The 20,272-nt window shown below is 36.6% G+C and overlaps 1 protein-coding gene across 1 annotated transcript; it reads left to right on the plus strand.

Moving 5' to 3' along the window:
* The first annotated feature begins 1,560 nt into the window (after window positions 1–1,560).
* Window positions 1,561–16,768, plus strand: PRKCI (protein kinase C iota). Its single transcript, XM_019472414.1, has 15 exons — window positions 1,561–1,645; window positions 3,001–3,051; window positions 5,661–5,801; window positions 6,659–6,713; window positions 7,570–7,628; window positions 8,082–8,258; window positions 9,231–9,328; window positions 10,340–10,426; window positions 11,032–11,167; window positions 12,182–12,269; window positions 13,507–13,632; window positions 13,735–13,814; window positions 14,894–14,983; window positions 15,282–15,397; window positions 16,530–16,768. Exons 1-15 carry the CDS (start codon window positions 1,643–1,645, stop codon window positions 16,615–16,617), a joined length of 1,395 nt encoding a protein of 464 aa, XP_019327959.1. The 5' UTR covers window positions 1,561–1,642; the 3' UTR covers window positions 16,618–16,768.
* Window positions 16,769–20,272: the final 3,504 nt, after the last annotated feature.

A 20,272-nucleotide genomic window follows, 5' to 3' on the forward strand; every position in this document is an offset into this window, starting at 1 on the left:
TTGCTCTGCCTTCCTCCAATTCACTTACCCACAACCAGTTTACTACTTAAGGGTGTGAAAAGTAGTACTTCTATTAAAAATTGGAAATGCTATATGGCAGTAGACTTGCTGTATGGCATTTTGGCTAGAAAGAAGCTTGTTCTGCTCACGTGCTGGAGTACAAGCAGGCAGAGATAAATCCCATGTTCTCGCACAGAACATCTTGTGTAGGTGGAGGGGGAAAAAAAAACTTGAGCTAATAACCAGAAGTATTTTCTTTCTTTGGGGCAGTGATGATTCAGATTCAACGTTGCTTTAAAAATGTTTCAGTTGTAGTATTATTTTGAACAAGGTTTCTTCTTTTAGGGGACAATTTTTTAATGATGTTACTAATCTGCATCAGACACCGAAGAAAACGTTTTGTTGTGTGGCTGGGGTTTTCAGTCTTCATAGCAGTTTCCAAACACTGACAGACACAGGTGATCAGTTAAAATATCAGATGAAGTCTTCAGATGAATCTTGAGAAACAGGTAACGTACAGGCTATGTGTCCGAAGGAGTATGAACCAAGGCTAGAATTTAAGGTCCTTCTTGCTCCTGATCCTGAATACAGCAGATCTCTAGCTTGGTCTCCTTTGTTCCTCACCCACCCCTCTTCCTAGGTTTTAAACCTACCTATATGCCAAAATTGCCCTGATGTAATTAAGTGTTGTTTAATGATTCTGAAATACCTTTGTGGTTACATGTTATTTTTTAGAAACATAAAGTAGATATCTACAAAGAGACCTTAGTCAGTCCTAAACTGTTACTTCTGAAACACAGATTTGTTAAAGCAATCCAATTCAGTCTTGTCAGAGAAACTTTAAAATACATGCCAAATGCTTGTATGATAATCTGCTCCATCTCAAATGTTCAAAAAAAGCTGCAATAGTTTTATAAAAAAGGAAAAAAAAAAAAAAACAAAACACCACAACCAACCCATACTTTCTTCCTGTCTTGGTGCCCTTTCTTTAAGGGATTTTACTTCAAATAGTCCTGCGAGTGTGAAAGTAGGAGTTAAAAATCAGAAAAATGGGGTGTTTCCACTAGGTTACGTGACTTATCCAATGTCTTGATTGAGGTTTGAGGAAAGACTAGAGGTTTAACTGCTTTTGCACCTCCTAAAGTCTTGGCAATTTTGAAGCAGCTGTGAAAATAGAATTGACTCAGTTCTAATTAAAAATCCATGAAATAAAATGGAATCTTAGAAGGATTTTAGGTGCAGGAAGATAACCTGCACCTCCTGTACTGAAATGATGTGTAACCATGCTTGTAGCAGACCAAACCAATGACGTTTTGTGATTATGATCTGTTTGCCCCTTGGGAATATCTCGTATTTTTATTTTCCCTGAAAGCATTCAATATGACTGTATTTTCAGATGTACTCTCTGAACAGTGTTAAATAGAAATACTACCGCACTTGAGAATGTTGTTCTGTTTTACTACAATAATTGTCTTAGAACCGACTGTGAGGGAATTGTTGAGTGGTACAGAACTAATTGGACTGAGTTTTGTATCGTTCTCTTTTCTTTCTACAGGAGATCCATGTACAGTTTCTTCTCAGCTGGAGTTAGAAGAGGCCTTTCGGTTGTATGAACTAAACAAGGATTCAGAACTTCTAATTCATGGTATGGTGAAATTTACTATATTACTTCTCATGTTTGTACCTGTGAATAAGTGGAATTTTTACCTTGCATTATCTGTGTCTTTTGCACAGCCTCCTCAGTTAAAGCCTGTTGCGGCATTCTGCCAAGAGGATGCTAAAGACCATGCACTGCGCTTTTTAGCTGTCAGCACTTTGTCAATGTTCTTTATTAAATCAAGGGAGGAAAAAATACTTTGCTGTTAGTTTATTAATGAAAGACAGCCCCTGTCTCTCTCATTCATTCATCCCAAGTGCCTTTGTACGCTTGCTGGCAACGAATGGTAGAAGATACATAGTACAGTGTCCTACACTTTGTTATTGATAAGTGCTTTAGAGCAGCATCTATATTAGGAAAAAAAGTTGATGAGCTCCATTTGTGATGCCAGATTAATCAGAAGTTTGACTTTTCTAAAAGTAAGTACTTTAGATCAGTTTTGAACAGAATAATATTGTGCCCCTGTTTTGATGTATAATTGTTCAATTTTTATTTTTCAGGGTTATATGCCTATTTTGGTAGCTTCTGCAGTATATTTTTCTTACTGTTTGTAACTTTTTACAAGTAGAAGATAGATTTCAGTTTAACAGATTATAGCAGAAAAGCAGGGAATCATTGTAAAGAGTGTTAGTGGGTGTGTTACACTACAGTGTCTTAACATGGTCTTTCTCTAAAAGGATGCAAAAAATCTAGTTCACCATCAGCTCATTTGGAAGGAAGAGACAGCTTTTCAGCTTCCCACAAAGACTTTTAAAAAGTGGAAGAAAAATGTAATCTGTTTATATATATATTTTTTTTTTTTTTCACTGTTTCTGTATATTTTACTTCAGTATGCTTTTTGATCTGCCCTTTCTCCATTTATTTTTGTGTTTGATAAGCTTCTGATTAAACCAGCACCAGGGCTATCTCTCCCCAGTTATACTGCTCTCTGACAGTTACTGAAGCTAGGTAAACTAAAAAAAAAAGGCTAATGTAGACAAGATAATACGTAGCTGTTAGGACACTAATATAATACGTTTATAGTCAAGACTTACAAATACTGACTGTGATGATTGGTCATGTGAGAAACCAGAATCGTTACTTTTTTCTAGTTACTTTCTTTAGGAAATAACTTGGTTTATTCTGCTTTTTGCTCGTATTTCTTATGTGTATCGTTGTTATGTCCAGAAAAAGGATTTTGGGGCAGCTTTTCAGCTCACCTGCTCTTGCACAAGGTTTTGTGAAAATGCAGTCTGTGCTGTCTTCCTAAATGGTTGAATGCCTTTCAGAGTGGTGTATTTAACCCAAGGATTTATTTTTATTTCAGACAGAAAATTAATCAGAAGTTAATGTTTTTCTTGCAGTATTTCCTTGTGTACCAGAACGGCCTGGCATGCCTTGTCCGGGAGAAGATAGTAAGTAGGCATTTTAGTTAAGAAGTACAGAAAATCAGGAATTCAGATTTCATGTTCTAGAAGATTTTGATATTCTATGGTTTGGCATCCTACACTTATGAGTATTAATAAAGCAGACCTCTACAAATTAAATATTTAAAAGGAATAGAAAGTCTTGCTGAACATAAATGTTGTTTTGTCACTTCTGAATCACGTTAATAAGCATTCCACATTCCTGTTAACTATCCACGTCACTCTGCTTTCCTTGCTTTTGCCTCTTCTATCGTGACAGGTTTTTATCCTATTCCTGTCTTTTTGGTAGTTGCCAGATTGCTGGCTGACTGATGTGAACAAGGGCTTGTAACCAATGGTAATGACTTCTTGTATCACCATTTAGAGATCTGTGGTTAATTCATTTTAAGTTGATGTTTAGGTACTATCAGGAGTATTCTCTGAAAACCTCTAAGTTATGTTAGCTAATGTACTAGACATTAGAGAGGTAGTTTTCCCTCTGTCTTAAAGTTTTATAAAAGAGCATGTGTATGTTATGCACACACACGTCTGTCAGCTTGATATCCAGGTCTGACAAATGTAAATGTGCATGCTTAAAAGTTAACTTTGGCAATATGGATAATGCCACTTTTCTGAAAACATGAGGTTGCGGACTGAATCAGAAATAGATTTGCACCTTAGTGTAGTTTTGTATGTTCTAGTTTTCAATTTTGGTTCCTGACATGCCTCTAGTAATAAAAAAAAAACAAAAACAAAAAACCAAACAGTGGCAGCTGTGGATCTAACACGCTGGAGGATTTGTGCAAGCAACCTTATAAATCAGGGCATGCTCCTGATATTCACCTTCTTTCCTCCTTCCCCTTCCCCACAGCTCCTCCCCAAGTTTAGGTAAGGTAGGTGCATACTTTGCACACAAGTGTTTGTACTGTTTAGGCAGTTTTCCCTCTCTTGACTCACTGTTCCTTTTAACTTTGGAAAAACAGAATTAACTTTGAGTTGATCGGGATATTCTCCTTCAAGTTTTCTCCAAAACTTAAAAAGTGAAAAAGATACTTGGAACATTACGCTGTGTTTCTGTAAGGTGCAGGAGTGAAACTTTACTCTGCAAATCACTCTACACAGAAACGTCCATGAGAAGATGTTGTAGTTCTGTGTTTATATTTTTATGGATATAATTGTATGTTTTTCCTCTTAGAATCCATTTATCGCCGAGGCGCCCGCCGGTGGCGAAAGCTCTATTGTGCAAATGGTCACACTTTCCAAGCCAAACGATTTAACAGGGTGAGATTCTTGTTGGGAACTTAAAACCATGATACAGGGATGTCTTACATTTGTAACTACAATGCCACTGCCTTGAAAAATCATAAGGTAGTTTTATACTCATTTTTGTTGTTTGTCTATAGTATGTGGACTTTTGGTAGCCCTGTAGTTTCAGGAAACTCAATCATTATTAAATTATCAGGAACTTAGAATAGGAAAAAAAAATAAATTGGTTGCAATTCACTTTACATATACTCTGAAACCATGATATCAATTACATAAAAGCTCCTGTGTTCTCTTAAAATCTTCCCAGAGGGCAAACTTGAACACTGACATTAGACGACTGTGAGCTGAAAGTACATTTTCAGTTCTTCAAGTTCTGGGAGTAAAAAGTCTGAACTCGCTTACGATGCACAGACTTTTCTTTCATGACTCTTAAACTAAAAACTGAGATGTTTCTCCAGACAGCCTGCTTATGATGGCATGTAATCAACTGAAAATAACAAACCATTTGTAATATTTTCAAGAAGCAATGGTCAAATATAATTAGCTAAGGAACAAGAAGGCTACCTGCTGTATTTAGAAAAAGCAACAGCAGAAAAACAAACCCAAAATATTTGAATAAGCCAGGTTCCTTGACAGCTTCAATAATCTTTCCTTCTTTTCTAAGCTTAGTGTATTGTGTGCTTAATGCTTGAGATTGTCTCCACTAAACTTCATCTTGAACATCCTTCATATCTAACTTTGCCTTTTTTTTTTTTACCTCTTCCTGGTCAAAGGCTGTCAAGGCACCATAGCTTCATCACTTCTCACTCTTGCTTTCGTAGGCACCCTGTTTTCATGGATCTTTTGAGTTGTTTTGTGAATGTCCTTCAGTGAGTGGTGATCTTCCCATTTCCTGTTATCTGGTGGTTTAATGTGTCAAAGCTTTTGTTCTCCTGCCTTCCTCTGTACAAATGTAAGGACTCATCTACACAGAGAGATGATGAGACACATAGCAAATTAGCTTGGTCACAGCAGCCTGCTGATTTGGCTGCAATGCTTTTTACCTGGAGTTGGCTCATGTCTCTCTCTGTGTGTGCAGCAGAAGAGGCTGGCTGTGCCTTCACCTTTCCGTGTAGATGCACACTTTCTGTACGGCAGTTGCTGCTTATTGTTCAGTTCTAATTTTTTATATCCTCTGTATCGTATCTGCCTGTTCGTTCTTAAAGTTTTCAGATAGAGACTCTTGGTATAGTGGCAAGTTCGGTAGGGATCTCTCTGATCTCCTATTCTGTGTTCTTTGTTAATGAAAATGTGGCTGAAAAGTTTTTGTTTCGTTTTGCTCTTTAATCGGTTTTGTTGATTTGTCATTCTAGAGAGCTCATTGTGCCATCTGCACTGACCGAATATGGGGCCTGGGTCGCCAGGGATATAAATGCATCAATTGCAAACTCCTTGTTCACAAGAAGTGTCACAAACTTGTCAGTATTGAATGTGGCCGTCATACACTACAACCAGTAAGTAAAACTTATCTGAAAAGTTGTCTTTAAAAACCAACAACTGACCAATCAAACAAAAAAGCCCGTTTTATACTAATGGCTTTCAGACTACAGTCTGCAAGTAATCACAGTAGATGAAACATCATTCTTTAATGGTTACTGTGACACTTTGCAAGAAAGTTTGGGAATCACTTAGCAGAATGGCAATTTAGTGGCAAGACAGTCATCTAACTTTCACATCTGATATTTTTTTCCTGTGTCAAATATAAGTTATATTTATCTCATCTTTCACTATATTGTTACATAGCACATACACACACACTGTTTTGCATCTTCAAAGTGAGGTACAGGTAAAGTAAATTCTCTAAACATCTCTTAGATTATTAGACTATTTCCCATTTCACAGAAGAGGAAGATGAAGTGCAGAAGTTTTGACTTTTCACCCAAGAAATTCAATCATTTTTAGTTCTTAAGTGCCCAGAAAAATTTACATGATTACTGTTCCTGGTTTAATATTAAAAGCAGACAGCTATGGGTCTACATTTTGTTAATTCATTTGGCTAATGTATGTACTGCTGAAGTACTTGAGCTTTTCTGTCTCATTTCTCATCTGCTATAATTCTTTTCTCTGTTGTACTAAGCTGTCACTTCAGCAGCTTCTGGAAATGTGTAATAACTTCCAGAAAATAGGTAAAGTAAGGACTGCAGTGGTTTCTTCTATTGTGTATGGATTAGAGCAGTAACTATGTTGACTAATCCAGTTAAAAAGTAGCTAGATTATATTCCTCAGGGATTATTTTAGAGACAATAAATGAAATAAATGATGTCTCTCTCACTTGGACAGTCTATTACAAAAATCCTGTGCATATTTGCAGGAACCAATAATGCCTATGGATCCATCATCAGTGCATCCAGATAACGTAGAATCGGGTAAGATCAATAATTTTTTTCTTTAAATTACTGTAAGTGGCTGAAACATGAACTTTGGGTTTTTAAATGAAACAGAATAACTTTAAATTATTTTAGAAACCTTCTTTACTGTTGTTCACAAAACATGAAAATTAAGACAGCTTCTTAATGCTAAGGGGGATATAAATATAAAAATTCCTCAGTTTTCCATATCTTATCAGTTTAAGAAATTTGGCTAAAAAGGAAGAATTTAGCCTGTCAGTAAAACATGAAAGACAGCTTCTTAATGCTAAGGGGGATATAAATATAAAAATTCCTCAGTTTTCCATATCTTATCAGTTTAAGAAATTTGGCTAAAAAGGAAGAATTTAGCCTGTCAGTTACACTTTTTCATCAGTAAGCTGTGTACTTTAAATGCCCTGATCAAACAAACAAAAAAAAACACCTTAGAAGAATTAGCAGGGTTTCTACTGGATCAGTAGCCGAACAAGTTCATTCTTGTAGCAGTCAGAATGATGGTCCTAACAATTGAGTTTAAATATAGACAATGATCAGGTTAAATACCAAACAAACCACTGTTCTGCACAAGATTCTCTGTGTGTGGAGTCAAGATTAATCTGGGGAGATCTCCAAATATAATCACAGGGTTTTATATTAGCCATAACTGACTATTAATGCAGTATTGGAAAAGAATGATTCTGATGGTTTAAAAAAAAAAAACGAAAAAAAAACAAACCACCAAACCCAACAGTATTGAATACTTACAATAGATGCATTTAAATTGTGTACCTCTCTGAGCTCTTGTGTGTGGAAATTTTAAGACAAAAGAAAATACTGTTGTGTCGCATCGGTCTAATAATTTTTCTTGCACCTCTAGTGATTCCGTACAATCCCTCAAGTCATGAGAGCTTGGACCATGTTGGTGAAGAAAAAGAGGTAAAGTACCGTAACCATGCTAACTGTATTCAGAGATCTTAAAGCCTTTGTCTCTCTCAGTTTCAAGATTTTAGTAATTTAACTTGTCACAAACTGAAAACTAGTACATAAAGCACATTTGGGTTGCTCACTCAGGTGTATGCATGTGCGGCTTGCAAGCTGTTTTATTTTGAACTTGAGTCGAGATGTGCTTTGATTTAGAAAGTATAGATGTGCTTTGACTTAGAAAGTATTCCAAACTCCTCCAGGTTCATTTGTTTCTTCTGCCAAGTCTCCTCTGCCTCCTTCCTTTCCCCTTACATTCCTTTCCAGGACAGTGCAGTTTTAAGAAAAACAAGTATTAATTGAATCAGTTGTTTATATTAATTTTGCTGTTCTGTTTGAAATGCTAACTTTTGCAGTTGTTAAAATTGGCAAGCCTGCTTACTAATTTCAAATTATCTTTATGAAAAGGCAATGAGCGTTAGAGAAAGTGGCAAAGCTTCTTCCAGTCTGGGTCTTCAGGATTTTGATTTGCTCCGAGTTATAGGAAGAGGCAGTTATGCTAAAGTACTGCTTGTTCGATTGAAGAAAACTGAACGCATTTATGCAATGAAAGTAGTGAAGAAAGAGCTCGTCAATGATGATGAGGTAGGCAAGCTTTTTATCAATAAATCAGGCAACTCTTCCAAAGAGCTTCAGTATCTGCCACAAGGTGGGAGCCAGGCTTCTGGGTCTGCAACACTAATTGAAAATTATACATGCAGTTTCTTGTGCATACTATACTATAGAAGGTTGACAAGACAGATAACCAGTTTTGAGGTCTTCATTGGCGGACTGGTAGCTCACAGCCACCCTCCTGTGCCAGTGGTTTCTGTCATGAGCCTCATTGCCTCTGTTGTCAGTGTCTCCTGTGATCAGGACTCTCTGCAGCAGTACTCCTGCAGAATTCAAGTTAATAAGCCTGGCTTGCTTCGTTTTTTTGGAGCAGTATTCCATATCTCTCCTATTATGTTGGCTTGCTGGGCTGAAAAAGAAATGGGTGGAGTCTGGTTTTCATATGTCTGGTTTTTTTGTCACAAATGAGAACTCACAATGTTACTTTAATTGCTCTTTAAATCAGAGCCCCATCTTAACAATTTGTTTGTAGCTTATACAGTGATTAGTGGAAACTAACCAAAATTGCAGTATTAAACTGCTAAACACCTCTTGTTGCTGAAGATTTCCCTTATGTTTTTTCAGGCTACTCTGAAAAGACTCGAGTAAGTGTAGCTTGCTATCCAAGAGCTTTTGCATTTATTTCTTGGTCTACCATTGATTTCTTCTGCATTTCTTGATGCTACTTTACATTTGTCTGTACCAGTTTATCTTTTATAGATACCTGTGTGTTAATTTCCAAGTGTAGTTACACAATGAGGCTAAAAGTATGGGACCTCAAGACAGGGAAAAAAATGAGTATGCTGAATTGTATTACTTCCAATTGGAGAACTATATAATATTTAATTTCTTGCAAGTAAAATGAGGACGGCAAAACACTTGAATAACTTTCTGCTAATTGTCATTAATACTTGACCTAAGAAGAGCGACAATCCTTTTCTGAATGTTGTTTTCTTGAATAAATAGGATATTGATTGGGTTCAGACAGAGAAACACGTCTTTGAACAGGCTTCAAATCATCCCTTTCTTGTCGGACTACACTCTTGCTTCCAGACAGAAAGCAGGTAAAGGTCATAAGACAATAAGAAAATAGTTGTGTTCAAAAAATACTTCATACTGTTAGGTACAGCAACGGCCTATTTAAAGCATTAAGTGTTAGGTAGGTAGCGAAAGTCGATGTACTGTAAATCATTGAAGCATTTTATGAGCAAAAGGCCATGTTCATCATCTAAGCTTTTCAGATTGGGAAGATGCAAAAGAATGTAAAATACTGGTAGGTATGATGGGAATGATTCTGGACAGGAAGAGAGGTGCAGCTAGCAGAAAAAAAGGCTTAAGAATATGAGGTAGAAGACAATGGGGGGGGGAGAAATCAGAAGTACAAAAAATGAGGAAATTTATCTCAAACTTGCATGGATTCTCTGAAGACGAGTCTCTGAGCAAGACTCAGAAAATAGTATCTGAATTTTAAAAAGGAAAATAGGGTGATAGAGATGAAAACTACTATTTTTCTGTGTGTTTATATATAGGAGAAGAGATTGCAATAGATGAATAAATTACTATTCTATACAGTAATAATTTTCAGTATATATAAAATACAGTTATTGTATATTTAAACAACATCCTTGCTGTTTGAAACGGTGATAAGCTAGTGGAGGGAAGTGAGAAGAAAGAGTATTTGTAATATACTAATAGTATTAACCACAAACAAAGGAGATTAAAGGGATCAGGAAGGAAAATGAGAATTTTTTTCTGGTTTATGCATAGAAACTGATGTGAATCTATTTATATAGTCACATATGTAATAATGACAAGCAGTAGCTGTAATGGATTAGAAATGTGGGAAGGATTGCTTACTTTCCTTTAGCAGTAAAGGAATTATCTAGAGAAACTTCTTATACTTCATTTTTTAACTCTGGAAATTTATTCAAAGGGAGGGAAAATGGTGAAATCAGCCATATTACCAGAGAGATGGGAGGAGTTGAATTGACATTGTTTGGTAACAGACCTGTAACATCTCAAACATCTTTCAGCCTTGTATACAATCATTTGTAACAAATTCCTGTGTGTTTCAGGTTATTTTTTGTTATAGAGTATGTAAATGGAGGAGATCTAATGTTTCATATGCAGAGGCAGAGAAAGCTGCCAGAGGAGCATGCCAGGTATGTCTAATTTCAGATTTCTTGCATCAAGACAGTTGGTTTTTCTGACACAGTGCAGTAGTGCAGAGATTATGATGATGAGCTAGCAAATCCTCTCCAGATGTTAAGGATTTAAGAAATGTGAAACTGCATCCTCATTTAAATGCTGCAAGCTACCATATTCAAGGAGGAACTGTAATAGGAAGCACTTAGGTATTGTTTATATTAGCGTTACCCTAGATGACTTCAGTCAGATTCTGATTTTTTTTTTTCTAGAATAACACTTTTGTGGTATTTTTTTAACTGTCTAATGATATCAGTGTGTTTCTCTTACAATAACCACTACCAGCTGTCCAGGCAAATGCTGAGTTCTTGGTGCATGTGATTCATATCAGATGGTGATATGAAAGGGATGATTTCAGTAGATATTAATAGTAACTAAAAATAATTTTTCAAGTGACTGTGGATAGAAATTTTTGTATGATTATAAACAACTTCCCCACTTCTCTGATGAAAAATAATAGAATACATAGGATTATATTTAGAGAAGTATCCTACTAGCAAGACTGTATTACTGTGGTTTGGGTTTCGATTACTTGAGTAATCAATATCTCTTTCTACACTAGGTTTTATTCTGCTGAAATCAGTCTAGCATTGAACTATTTACATGAACGAGGGATAATCTACAGAGATTTAAAACTGGATAATGTGCTACTAGATTCTGAAGGGCATATTAAACTCACAGATTATGGCATGTGCAAGGTAAGCTCTAGTTCCTTGCTAACCAGTAAAATCAACAATTAAGAAATTGTCATAAATTAAAAGATACAGAGACTTAAATGTGAAATTTCAAGGTATTCATTTATACACAGTGCAGATAGGCTGTATACTCATTTCACTGTGAAAAAAGAAAGAAAAAGAAATGCCAAATTGCACAATATGCATAAACATACTGTTTATGTTTTTATAAAGCTGCTGAATCAATCTGACTGCGAGGGGTAGGCTGAAATAGTCAAGATAGCTTGATTTCAGAAAGAGCAAGAGGTTGAAATATCAGTCACACTTGGTCCCATTTGGATTCTATGACACTTCCCATTTTCTCTAGAAAAACTTTGTCACTACAAAGACACTGGAGCACAGGTTTGACTTTGCCATGGAATTGCCATTATGCTGATCTATTAGAACCATTTTAAATGCTATAATTTTGGCTAAGCAACTGAAAAGCATAAAAAAATACAGGTTGGAAAGGGCCTCAGGGAGTCTAATCCACCCTCCTGCTTGATCAAAGCAGGGTAAGCCATAAGATCAGGCCAGGTTACTAAGGGTTTTATTCAGTTTGGTTTTGAAAAGTTCAAAGGATGAAGACTGCACAACTTCTCCAGGCAACCTCCCCCCATTCTGCATCCCATGCTCTTCTCTGAAAAGCTTGTATCTTTTCATTGCAACACCCCGGGGAATGTAAGCTATTCCACCATGCCTCGGTTATTCCCACTTACCTATTGTTGGAGATGTGGTAGAGCTTACTAGCTAAAACCTTAAAAGACGTTGTCGTCAGTAGGTATGTGTCATCCTCTTGAGACTCTAGATGCGACCTACTTCTGTTTCTTCTGAAAAAAGTAGTGTTTTATATTCACTTACATACAGATTTAAATACAGTTTTACTAAAATGAAAGCAGTTTATTCAGGACACTTAAATTAATTCAAAATGAAGTTCTTAGCAGAGGGGGAGTGTGGGATCTTTGGCTAACTGTATTTTCTTTCCATCTTTTCTTAAAGGAGGGCCTGAGGCCTGGTGACACAACCAGCACGTTCTGTGGGACTCCAAACTATATTGCACCTGAAATTCTCCGGGGAGAGGATTATGGTAAATTGAATTTTTCACTGCTACCATACAACTTTCACTTGTCTCTTCTTACTCAAGTATTTTAGCAGTAGAAAGTATAAATCTCCATTAGACACACGATCAGTCTTAATTCAGCATCCTGTCTGAAAAAGTGAATAAACCCTTCAAAGGAAGGGCAGAAAACATCACACCAAGCAAATTAGATACCCTGCCTTCCACATTTTAAATTCTTTTTATCAGTCTTGAAGAATAGCTCGAGCCTTCCAAATTTATTATTGTTTATAACTATTTTAGATACTACTAATGATATACTTGCAGTCTTGAATTGTGTTTGGTTTTGGAGCTTTATATTTGGCAGCAATGATAGTATTAGATATAAATGCATTGCAAAGGGCCTAGATAGTAGACATCCCTTTCACAAATCTCAGTGTTAAAAATGAAATTGTCTATGCAATTGCTTGTTCAGGAAGTCCACAAGATTCTTGAAGCAAGAGACATAAGAGAGTATAGAAGGCTTGCTGTGTGTGTTTCCTGTTACATATCCTTTCTTCCTAAGCTTTGTGTTTCCTGTTGCTTATCCTTTCTTCCTAAGCTTCCAATACTGTGCCAAGCAGATCTTTGCTCTGTTTTCTTCCCTTAAGATTTTAACAAGTTCTACAATTAGTTCCTATTTAAAAAAAAAAAAGTGTGTATATATATATATATATTTTTTTTTAAATCTACCATCTTATTTTAATTGAATATCTCTTTCAGACTGGCTTCACATCTTCCTTCCTTATCACAAACTTTCTAGGCCAACCAGACTATATCAGTCCCAGCCTAGCTATTGGAATCTTTTTTCTTTAGCAGTGAATAGTAGAATAGATATGCTTAGCTCCATAAATGACTGTCTTGCTACTATTAAGAATCACATACTTCCTCCTTGTCCTTATCCCCAACCGTGGATAATGCACTGTTGGTTAGGAATGACTAGGCTTAAATATTATCTAAACCTGTGTTAAGGTCATAACACCAACCTTTAAACTTTTTGCATTTCCTTTTCTTTGTACAGCGTTCCCTCCTTTCGCACACATAATGAACCAAGTAATGTCTAGTATAATTGTTACCTCTCTTTTATTCAGATAATCAGAAAGACTGGCAATAACTTAAATCTTCGAACTAATTCTTTCTTCTCAAAGCATGTCTGTTTTTAGCCCCAAAAGTGTTGGGTTTTTTGCTCCAAAACATCTTCAGTGGTGTTTTGTTCTTTGAATTCTAGGCTTCAGTGTAGACTGGTGGGCGCTCGGTGTACTTATGTTTGAAATGATGGCGGGCCGGTCACCATTTGATATTGTTGGGAGTTCTGACAATCCTGATCAGAACACAGAAGATTACCTTTTCCAAGGTAAGTACCATGAGTGTTCCTACACTTCAGTGCTTTGTTTCTCCTTGCCTTTAATCTAATTTCAAAGATGCAAAGGCTGATACGAACTTTGTTTTCTTGCAGTAATTTTGGAAAAACAGATCCGAATTCCCCGATCCCTTTCTGTTAAAGCAGCAGGTGTTCTAAAGAGTTTCCTTAATAAGGTAACAGCTAAAGGGGACTGTTTAAGACTTCTCAAGAGCAGCTGTGGGGTTTTTTGGGGGGGTTTTTTGGTTGTTTGTTGTGTTGTTTGTTTTTTTTTTTTTTAAACCTGTTGACTAATCGATGTGTAGCAGACATACTTTATCTGCCATATACAGAAACAGGGTAGAAAAGGTGTGAGCCTAAAGCAGAATTTCAGTAGGGCTGGGGGGCCTATTCTAGATACTTGTCTTAAAATCTGAAGCTCCGGATTCTCAGGCTGGGATCATGAGTAAACTTCAAATTGAAAGGCAGAGAAATGCTCCAAGTGATTTCTTTAATGTGAGGAATTGGACAAACTTACCAGATTTATTTTGGTTCTTAAAGAGAAGCAGCTTAGCAAATCACTTTGACAACTTCCGATGACTTCATCGAGGGAAATCCAGAGGCAGTATACGCTCACTGTTTGCTGGTAGCTTACTAGCCTGAGAGTCAAAAGGTGCATATGTGGTAGTGGACTTGTCCGAGCACACGCTGGCGTTTATTTAGTGAGTGTTACATGAGTGAGGAGAAAGAGGTAAAGGAGAAAACAGATTTGGTTAAATTATACTAAGAAAGTAATACTGTTAAAGAACACTGCTTCTGTTACAACTCCTTGGTAGTGTGTGCATATGCATACATGGAGATGGAATTGTCTTGTTAAAATAACCTTTCTACCGTATTTATCAGTAATCTGCAGTTACTAACCCCAATGTGATTGCCTGGCATAGTCAGTCTGCTCAGGGAGGGGCAGGGGGGAAAGAATGAAATTCACTTGTAATCTAACCAAGTTTGCTCTGAAGCATATGGTATGTTTAAGTAGGTCTGAATAAAAATGAAAGATGGCATGGTTGTTTATATAAAATTCAGTTAAAGGCTTCCATATATTCATGCCTATTTCAGACAGTAAATTGGAACAGTTTCCAAAATAAATAATGCTAACTTAGTTCTTCAGTGTCCCTTGTAACTCAGGTGTTTCATTTCTCACAGAATTTGTAACATTTGTATTTTATTCATGTGTAGGCCATGGCACCCATTTAGAAATATTTTCTTCCTTGCACAGGATCCAAAGGAACGTTTAGGCTGCCATCCTCAAACAGGATTTGCAGATATCCAGGGACATCCATTCTTTCGCAATGTTGATTGGGATCTGGTATGTGAATGCCCACTGGCTTGGCTTATTTTCTTTGTATACGCTGATGGCTTGACAACTTGTTTTGTGCGTGAGAGATGACATAAAAACTTCAAAAACCTTAAGCTCTTAGCTTATGATGTACCATAATGATAATACAGAATCTTTTAACCCTTTTACACACAGTAAGTACAGTAGATTAATAGAATGATTGTAGAAAGTATACAAAAGAAACTTAATAGTAACTTCCAGCCTTGTTTAAAAATAATTCAATAGGTTGTAACTCATTCTTGGTGTCACTAAGTGCATTTATTCTTAGATGGAGCAAAAGCAAGTGGTGCCTCCATTTAAACCAAATATATCTGGAGAATTTGGTCTGGATAACTTTGATTCCCAATTCACCAATGAACCTGTGCAGCTCACTCCAGATGATGAGTAAGTAATGTAGAATTTAAGAAGTTCTGATAGTCAGTGAAGGAGTTATAAAACTTCATTTAATAGCTGTAGTTGTAGTACACAGAGTATACATAAAGCAGTAAATAACACTTTCTTGTGTTAGTTTGGAGAAAACTCTATTATGTGTCCTTATGGTAGACTTAGTATGGCTGGATTAAGTATTGTACTCTGGCATGATGTAAAAATCAATTAACAGTGGGAAAGTTGCTATAAAGATTCTTGGTTTGGGGAAAGATGAATAAGTGCTATTTTACAAGTTTTAGTGGTATCATCTGCAAGAAATGAACGTGTGAAGGAAAAGACCTGTTTTGTCAAGTGGTTTATTTTTGCATTACTTCAAGCCACGATATTTCTAGAATGTTGGATTTAGATTGAGTTTACCTTGGGTGTTCTGAACAAGAGAAGATGCTTTGCTTGGCTTGTTTGGGTATTTTAAATTGTTAGTAGTTAACTGAGATTATCCTGGCTGAAAAACCTTGATAAAATGCATGATAATACGTTTGATTTTGGTAGTAGATTTGAGGTTCCTTACTCCTGAAGGGGCCCTGATTTGGGATGAGGAGAGAAGGGCCTTTCTAGTTTGACTGAGCCACCGCTGTTCGCATTTTAGGAATTTTTCTAGGGTTTTGTGTAATGTTCATGTAGTGTGTAAACAAACAGTGAATATTAAATGTTACCTATGCACCTTAATTAGGTCTGAGATCCAACATCCTTCTTCATTCCTTTGTAAATGCATAATGTACAAATAAAGTTTAGAAAAGTTGCTGATGCAGGTGCAGTATCTGTCACCTCCTAATGTTTTCAGATTTTTACAAAACTGGCTGTTTTGGGAAAGTTTTAAAACTGCAAACCTTGCAGATTGCTTTGTAGGGAGAATATGTGCATGGGAGCAGCCCAATCACTACTCCTGGGTGGATTTGTGTTCTGTTAACCATTATAGGGGCTAGAAAACAACAGTGGTTACTGTAAGGATAGAGAGGGACAAAAGAGAGAGGGGAAATGTTTTCAATTGCAATCTGCTGTACAGGTCTAAATTTTAAAACAAACTATCAGTTAATATTGTTACCTTTTTATTTTTGCTGAACTAATGACTGTTTTTTAATCTTAATAGTGATATTGTGAAGAAGATTGACCAGTCTGAATTTGAAGGCTTTGAATATATAAATCCTCTTTTGATGTCAGCTGAGGAATGTGTCTGAATTCTCCATTTCTGGACTGTGCCAAATGTTACTCTGTTTGTTTCTGCATGGATAAACATCTCTTCACTTGGATGCACTTGCGTAAAATGAGTAACTGAACATCTTACCCTTGCTACCTAGTGCAAATTACTCACTACTTTTCTTTTTGTATTAACTGTTGTCCAGGACAGTTGTTCTGCTGAACCTTTGGCTGCCAGATTTAAAATGTTAAACTTTCCAACATTCTTGCCAAACTTGAATTTTAGTATAGAAGTTGGTCTTTGGGGCTCCTGACTGAACAATGGGGTCTGGCTGTATAATCTGCCAGTACGGCGCTCTGATAAAGGAAAGCTTTCTTACTGCTTTAAGAATACAAATTGCATTAGGGGATGCAATAAAATATCGTTAAAGGACTTCAATTTTTCCAGTAAGACAAGCAAGACCTTATGATTTCTGTAGTTCTAAATCTATTCTCTCTAAACATCTGATTTCCCTGTTCTCCTAGACTTAGAAATTAGAAATATGTTATTGCCCTTTCAGATTGAAATGACAGCAAGGAGAGCAAATTTTTAAACTGACTAGGTCAAGAACGGCTGCTTTCATGGGGTATATTGATCCTGTCCTAATTCAATAATTCACTTAATTAATTGAGTAATTCAATATCGGAATCAATAGACTTTGCTCTGAAATTATACATTAGGAATTGTACGCTGATACACAGAGTGCCTTTCTGAGCCTGTCCCTTTCAGTGAGGGTTGTACATGGTATAAAGTGTTAAATAAATGGAATTCAATTAATATTTTAAAAAGTTAAAATCTGTAGAGTGAAATTTAGCAGCAACGGGCAGCTAATATTGACGGGTGTAGAACCTCATACTATTATTTATTGCTTTTACACTTTCTGTCTTAAGTGTATCAGAACTGCAAACATTACAGCTATGGCCTAGATAAGGGCATTTGTTTCCTTTTTTAATCTTATTGCCATACTGTTGGAAATGCATTCCACTTTGCCAGTGGAAAAAGCACATCTGGAAAAAAAATAGGTGCTGTCCACAATGACTCCCTTAACTTCTCCACTTACAGATGGTGATTCATAATCACAATCAAACCTTAAGTGTTGGTGGTAGACTCAAAGTTAATAGTAAAGCAATTGGAATAAATTGAAAGAACGGTTCAAACTAGGACTTTCGGGAGGTGTGATTCTTACATTTCACGTTAGTAAACAGTGTAATATACAGCACAGATAATTCTTATTTTTAATGTTTAAGGAATAGTTTTGAATGTCTTAGGCTGAAGAAATGCCAAGTGTACCACTTTTTTTATTTTGGGGAAAAGGGATTAAGAGATGTTGAAGAAAAGAATCTGTACTATATAAGTAAGAGCTGTAAGGCAAGCTAAGTGTTACGGAAAGCAGATCTAAGTATCTGTAAGCACAAGTTAGCAAACCTTATCTGAAGCTTTTAGTAAGACTTCTGCTTGGTCAGTGTCTCTCCTTGAAAATCCTTGTATGGCGACACTGTAAATTCATAGCACAAATCTTCTGGTGTATGTTTTTTCACTTATGTGTTAGCTTCAAGGAGAGAGATTGCACAAACACACAGTAGTGTCATGGTGTGGCATCTAGTTCATATTTTTCTTTGCAACGTGAATAGGAAACTCTTAAGTATTGGGCCCAGTTTTCAAAACTGGGAAGTGATTGGAGGGGACTCGGTTTCAGGGAAGCATTGAATCTCCGTGCTGTTTAAAAATCAGGTTCCCTTAAATCCAAGTTGTATATTTTCAAATGTAAAATATTGGAGTAAACCTACTTTTAAAGAGCAGCTAATAACTTCAGCACGTTTAGTTCCTGTCAAGTGAACTGCTTACATGCAGTTTTAAAGTTGTGATTATTTAGCCTCTGACTTCTACGCCCGCATGACTAGTTTAGACATCAGGACTTAACTGATACTAAACTTGGAAGTTATTTAAAGCAAATAAGAAAAGCCTTGTCTCTACAGTGGCTTAATTTCATATGGGGTATTAAGTAAAATGGCTGTATGTAAGGAAGTGCATTTCTGCTATTCATCACAAAGAGTAATGGAGTAAAACAGTGTCTTTTGTGCTTAAAGCAAAAGTTAATTTTTTTATAGATAATGTCACAGAAGAGATACTCTTTCTATTTACGTATCTAACCATTAAGAATGTTGCTAAGTGACAAACATCTTAAATAACTGTAAATCCATTTTTAAACTTTTTCTCCAAAGTGCCATGATATTAACAGTTATTTTTCATTGTTAAGCATATAGCAACTGTCATAAATATTCAGAAGGGACATTGGGTGTAAACAATCCAGTGCAGTAGGCTTCGTCTTTTGGAGAAAGTGTCTACATCAGAAGCATGATGTATTTATGTGGAGTAACCTCCTTTTTGTGTACAAGTTGGATTCTTATGGGTGCTCTGCTAGTTAATATTGTCACTACTGTTACCCTGTTTCATATGGAATATGGTCTTGAACGTTATTGTGTAATCATTCCCTTGATTTGTGCACACTTTTTACTTTAAATAAAACATTTATATTGGGCCTCTGCCTGTTAACCTCTAAAACAAACACTGTGAAATGCTGGGCTTTGCTTGGGATTGTCATCTGACCCTGAAATATCCAGGTCCCACAGGAGCGTTGTTCTAATCTTATATTTTCTTCTAGAAGATAGCACTGCGATAGACCATAGCAACCTAAGAAATACCTCCCTCAGCCTGTGTTCCCCAAGCGTGACTTGGAATGCAGGTCCCTCTCCAACGCAGTTCGCCAGCCTTGCATTCATCGTGCCCTATGGAGAAAAAGCATCCTTGTAAGGCTCTTGTCTTTCGTTCCAACGCCGGTGATGAAACAAAAGTAAGTAGTGAGGCTTCAGTCAGCTGTGCAGATACAGAAAGCTTCAAACAAAATATAAAATGCAATTCTAGCTTTCTTGACCAAGGACCTCTTTCAGCTGGAACTTCTAAGACGTCATCTCAGCTGCCAGAGCTGGGGATTTGGAGTTTAGAGCAACACTCTCATCTGCTGCGCTTGATTCTGCATGGTTTCTTTCTTTGTTTCTTCAACTCCTCCCCCGCATTCTCTTAGATTTCTGATACGGAGGGCAAGGCCACTTACCTCACACCCTGCTACAGATGCAGTACTTTAATATATCTGTATTTCAATGTCCGTGTATATGTATTTTAAAAGAGAGATCCTTTTGCAATCTGGCTTGTTATTAAAAGTATGTATTGGCAGTCCTAGGCACACACTACAGATGGTTGCGTATCTTAAATGCTTAACCTCCCCCCATGCGCGCTTCTTGTTTCCGTTCAGTTTGGTGGCCAGCTGCTCTCGGCTCAGTCTGAGCAATTGTTTATGCTAAGACACTCTATAAAAGAAATGAATAGCTTGTATAATCTATATATACTTGATACTTGAACCGCTAAGCGTGAATCCTCACTTCATGATGGACGGCATAAGCAGTTTAAGCAAGAAAGGTATCTGAAATTGCCTATAGATTGATGATGTTTTCCTGGGAAGAGGGAGTTGGGGGTTGGAACCTCTTTCAGGAAAAGGGGATTTTACCCTATCTTGCATTTTCTTGAGAAGAGCTCAGTTAGGGTGTTGGGGTTTTTTTAAGACTTTTTTTTTCCTGCTTATGATAAAGGGATCTGAACTG

This window comes from Aptenodytes forsteri, unplaced genomic scaffold, assembly GCF_000699145.1.
Source record: "Aptenodytes forsteri isolate BGI_AS27 unplaced genomic scaffold, ASM69914v1 Scaffold179, whole genome shotgun sequence".
Taxonomy (NCBI): Eukaryota; Metazoa; Chordata; class Aves; order Sphenisciformes; family Spheniscidae; genus Aptenodytes; species Aptenodytes forsteri.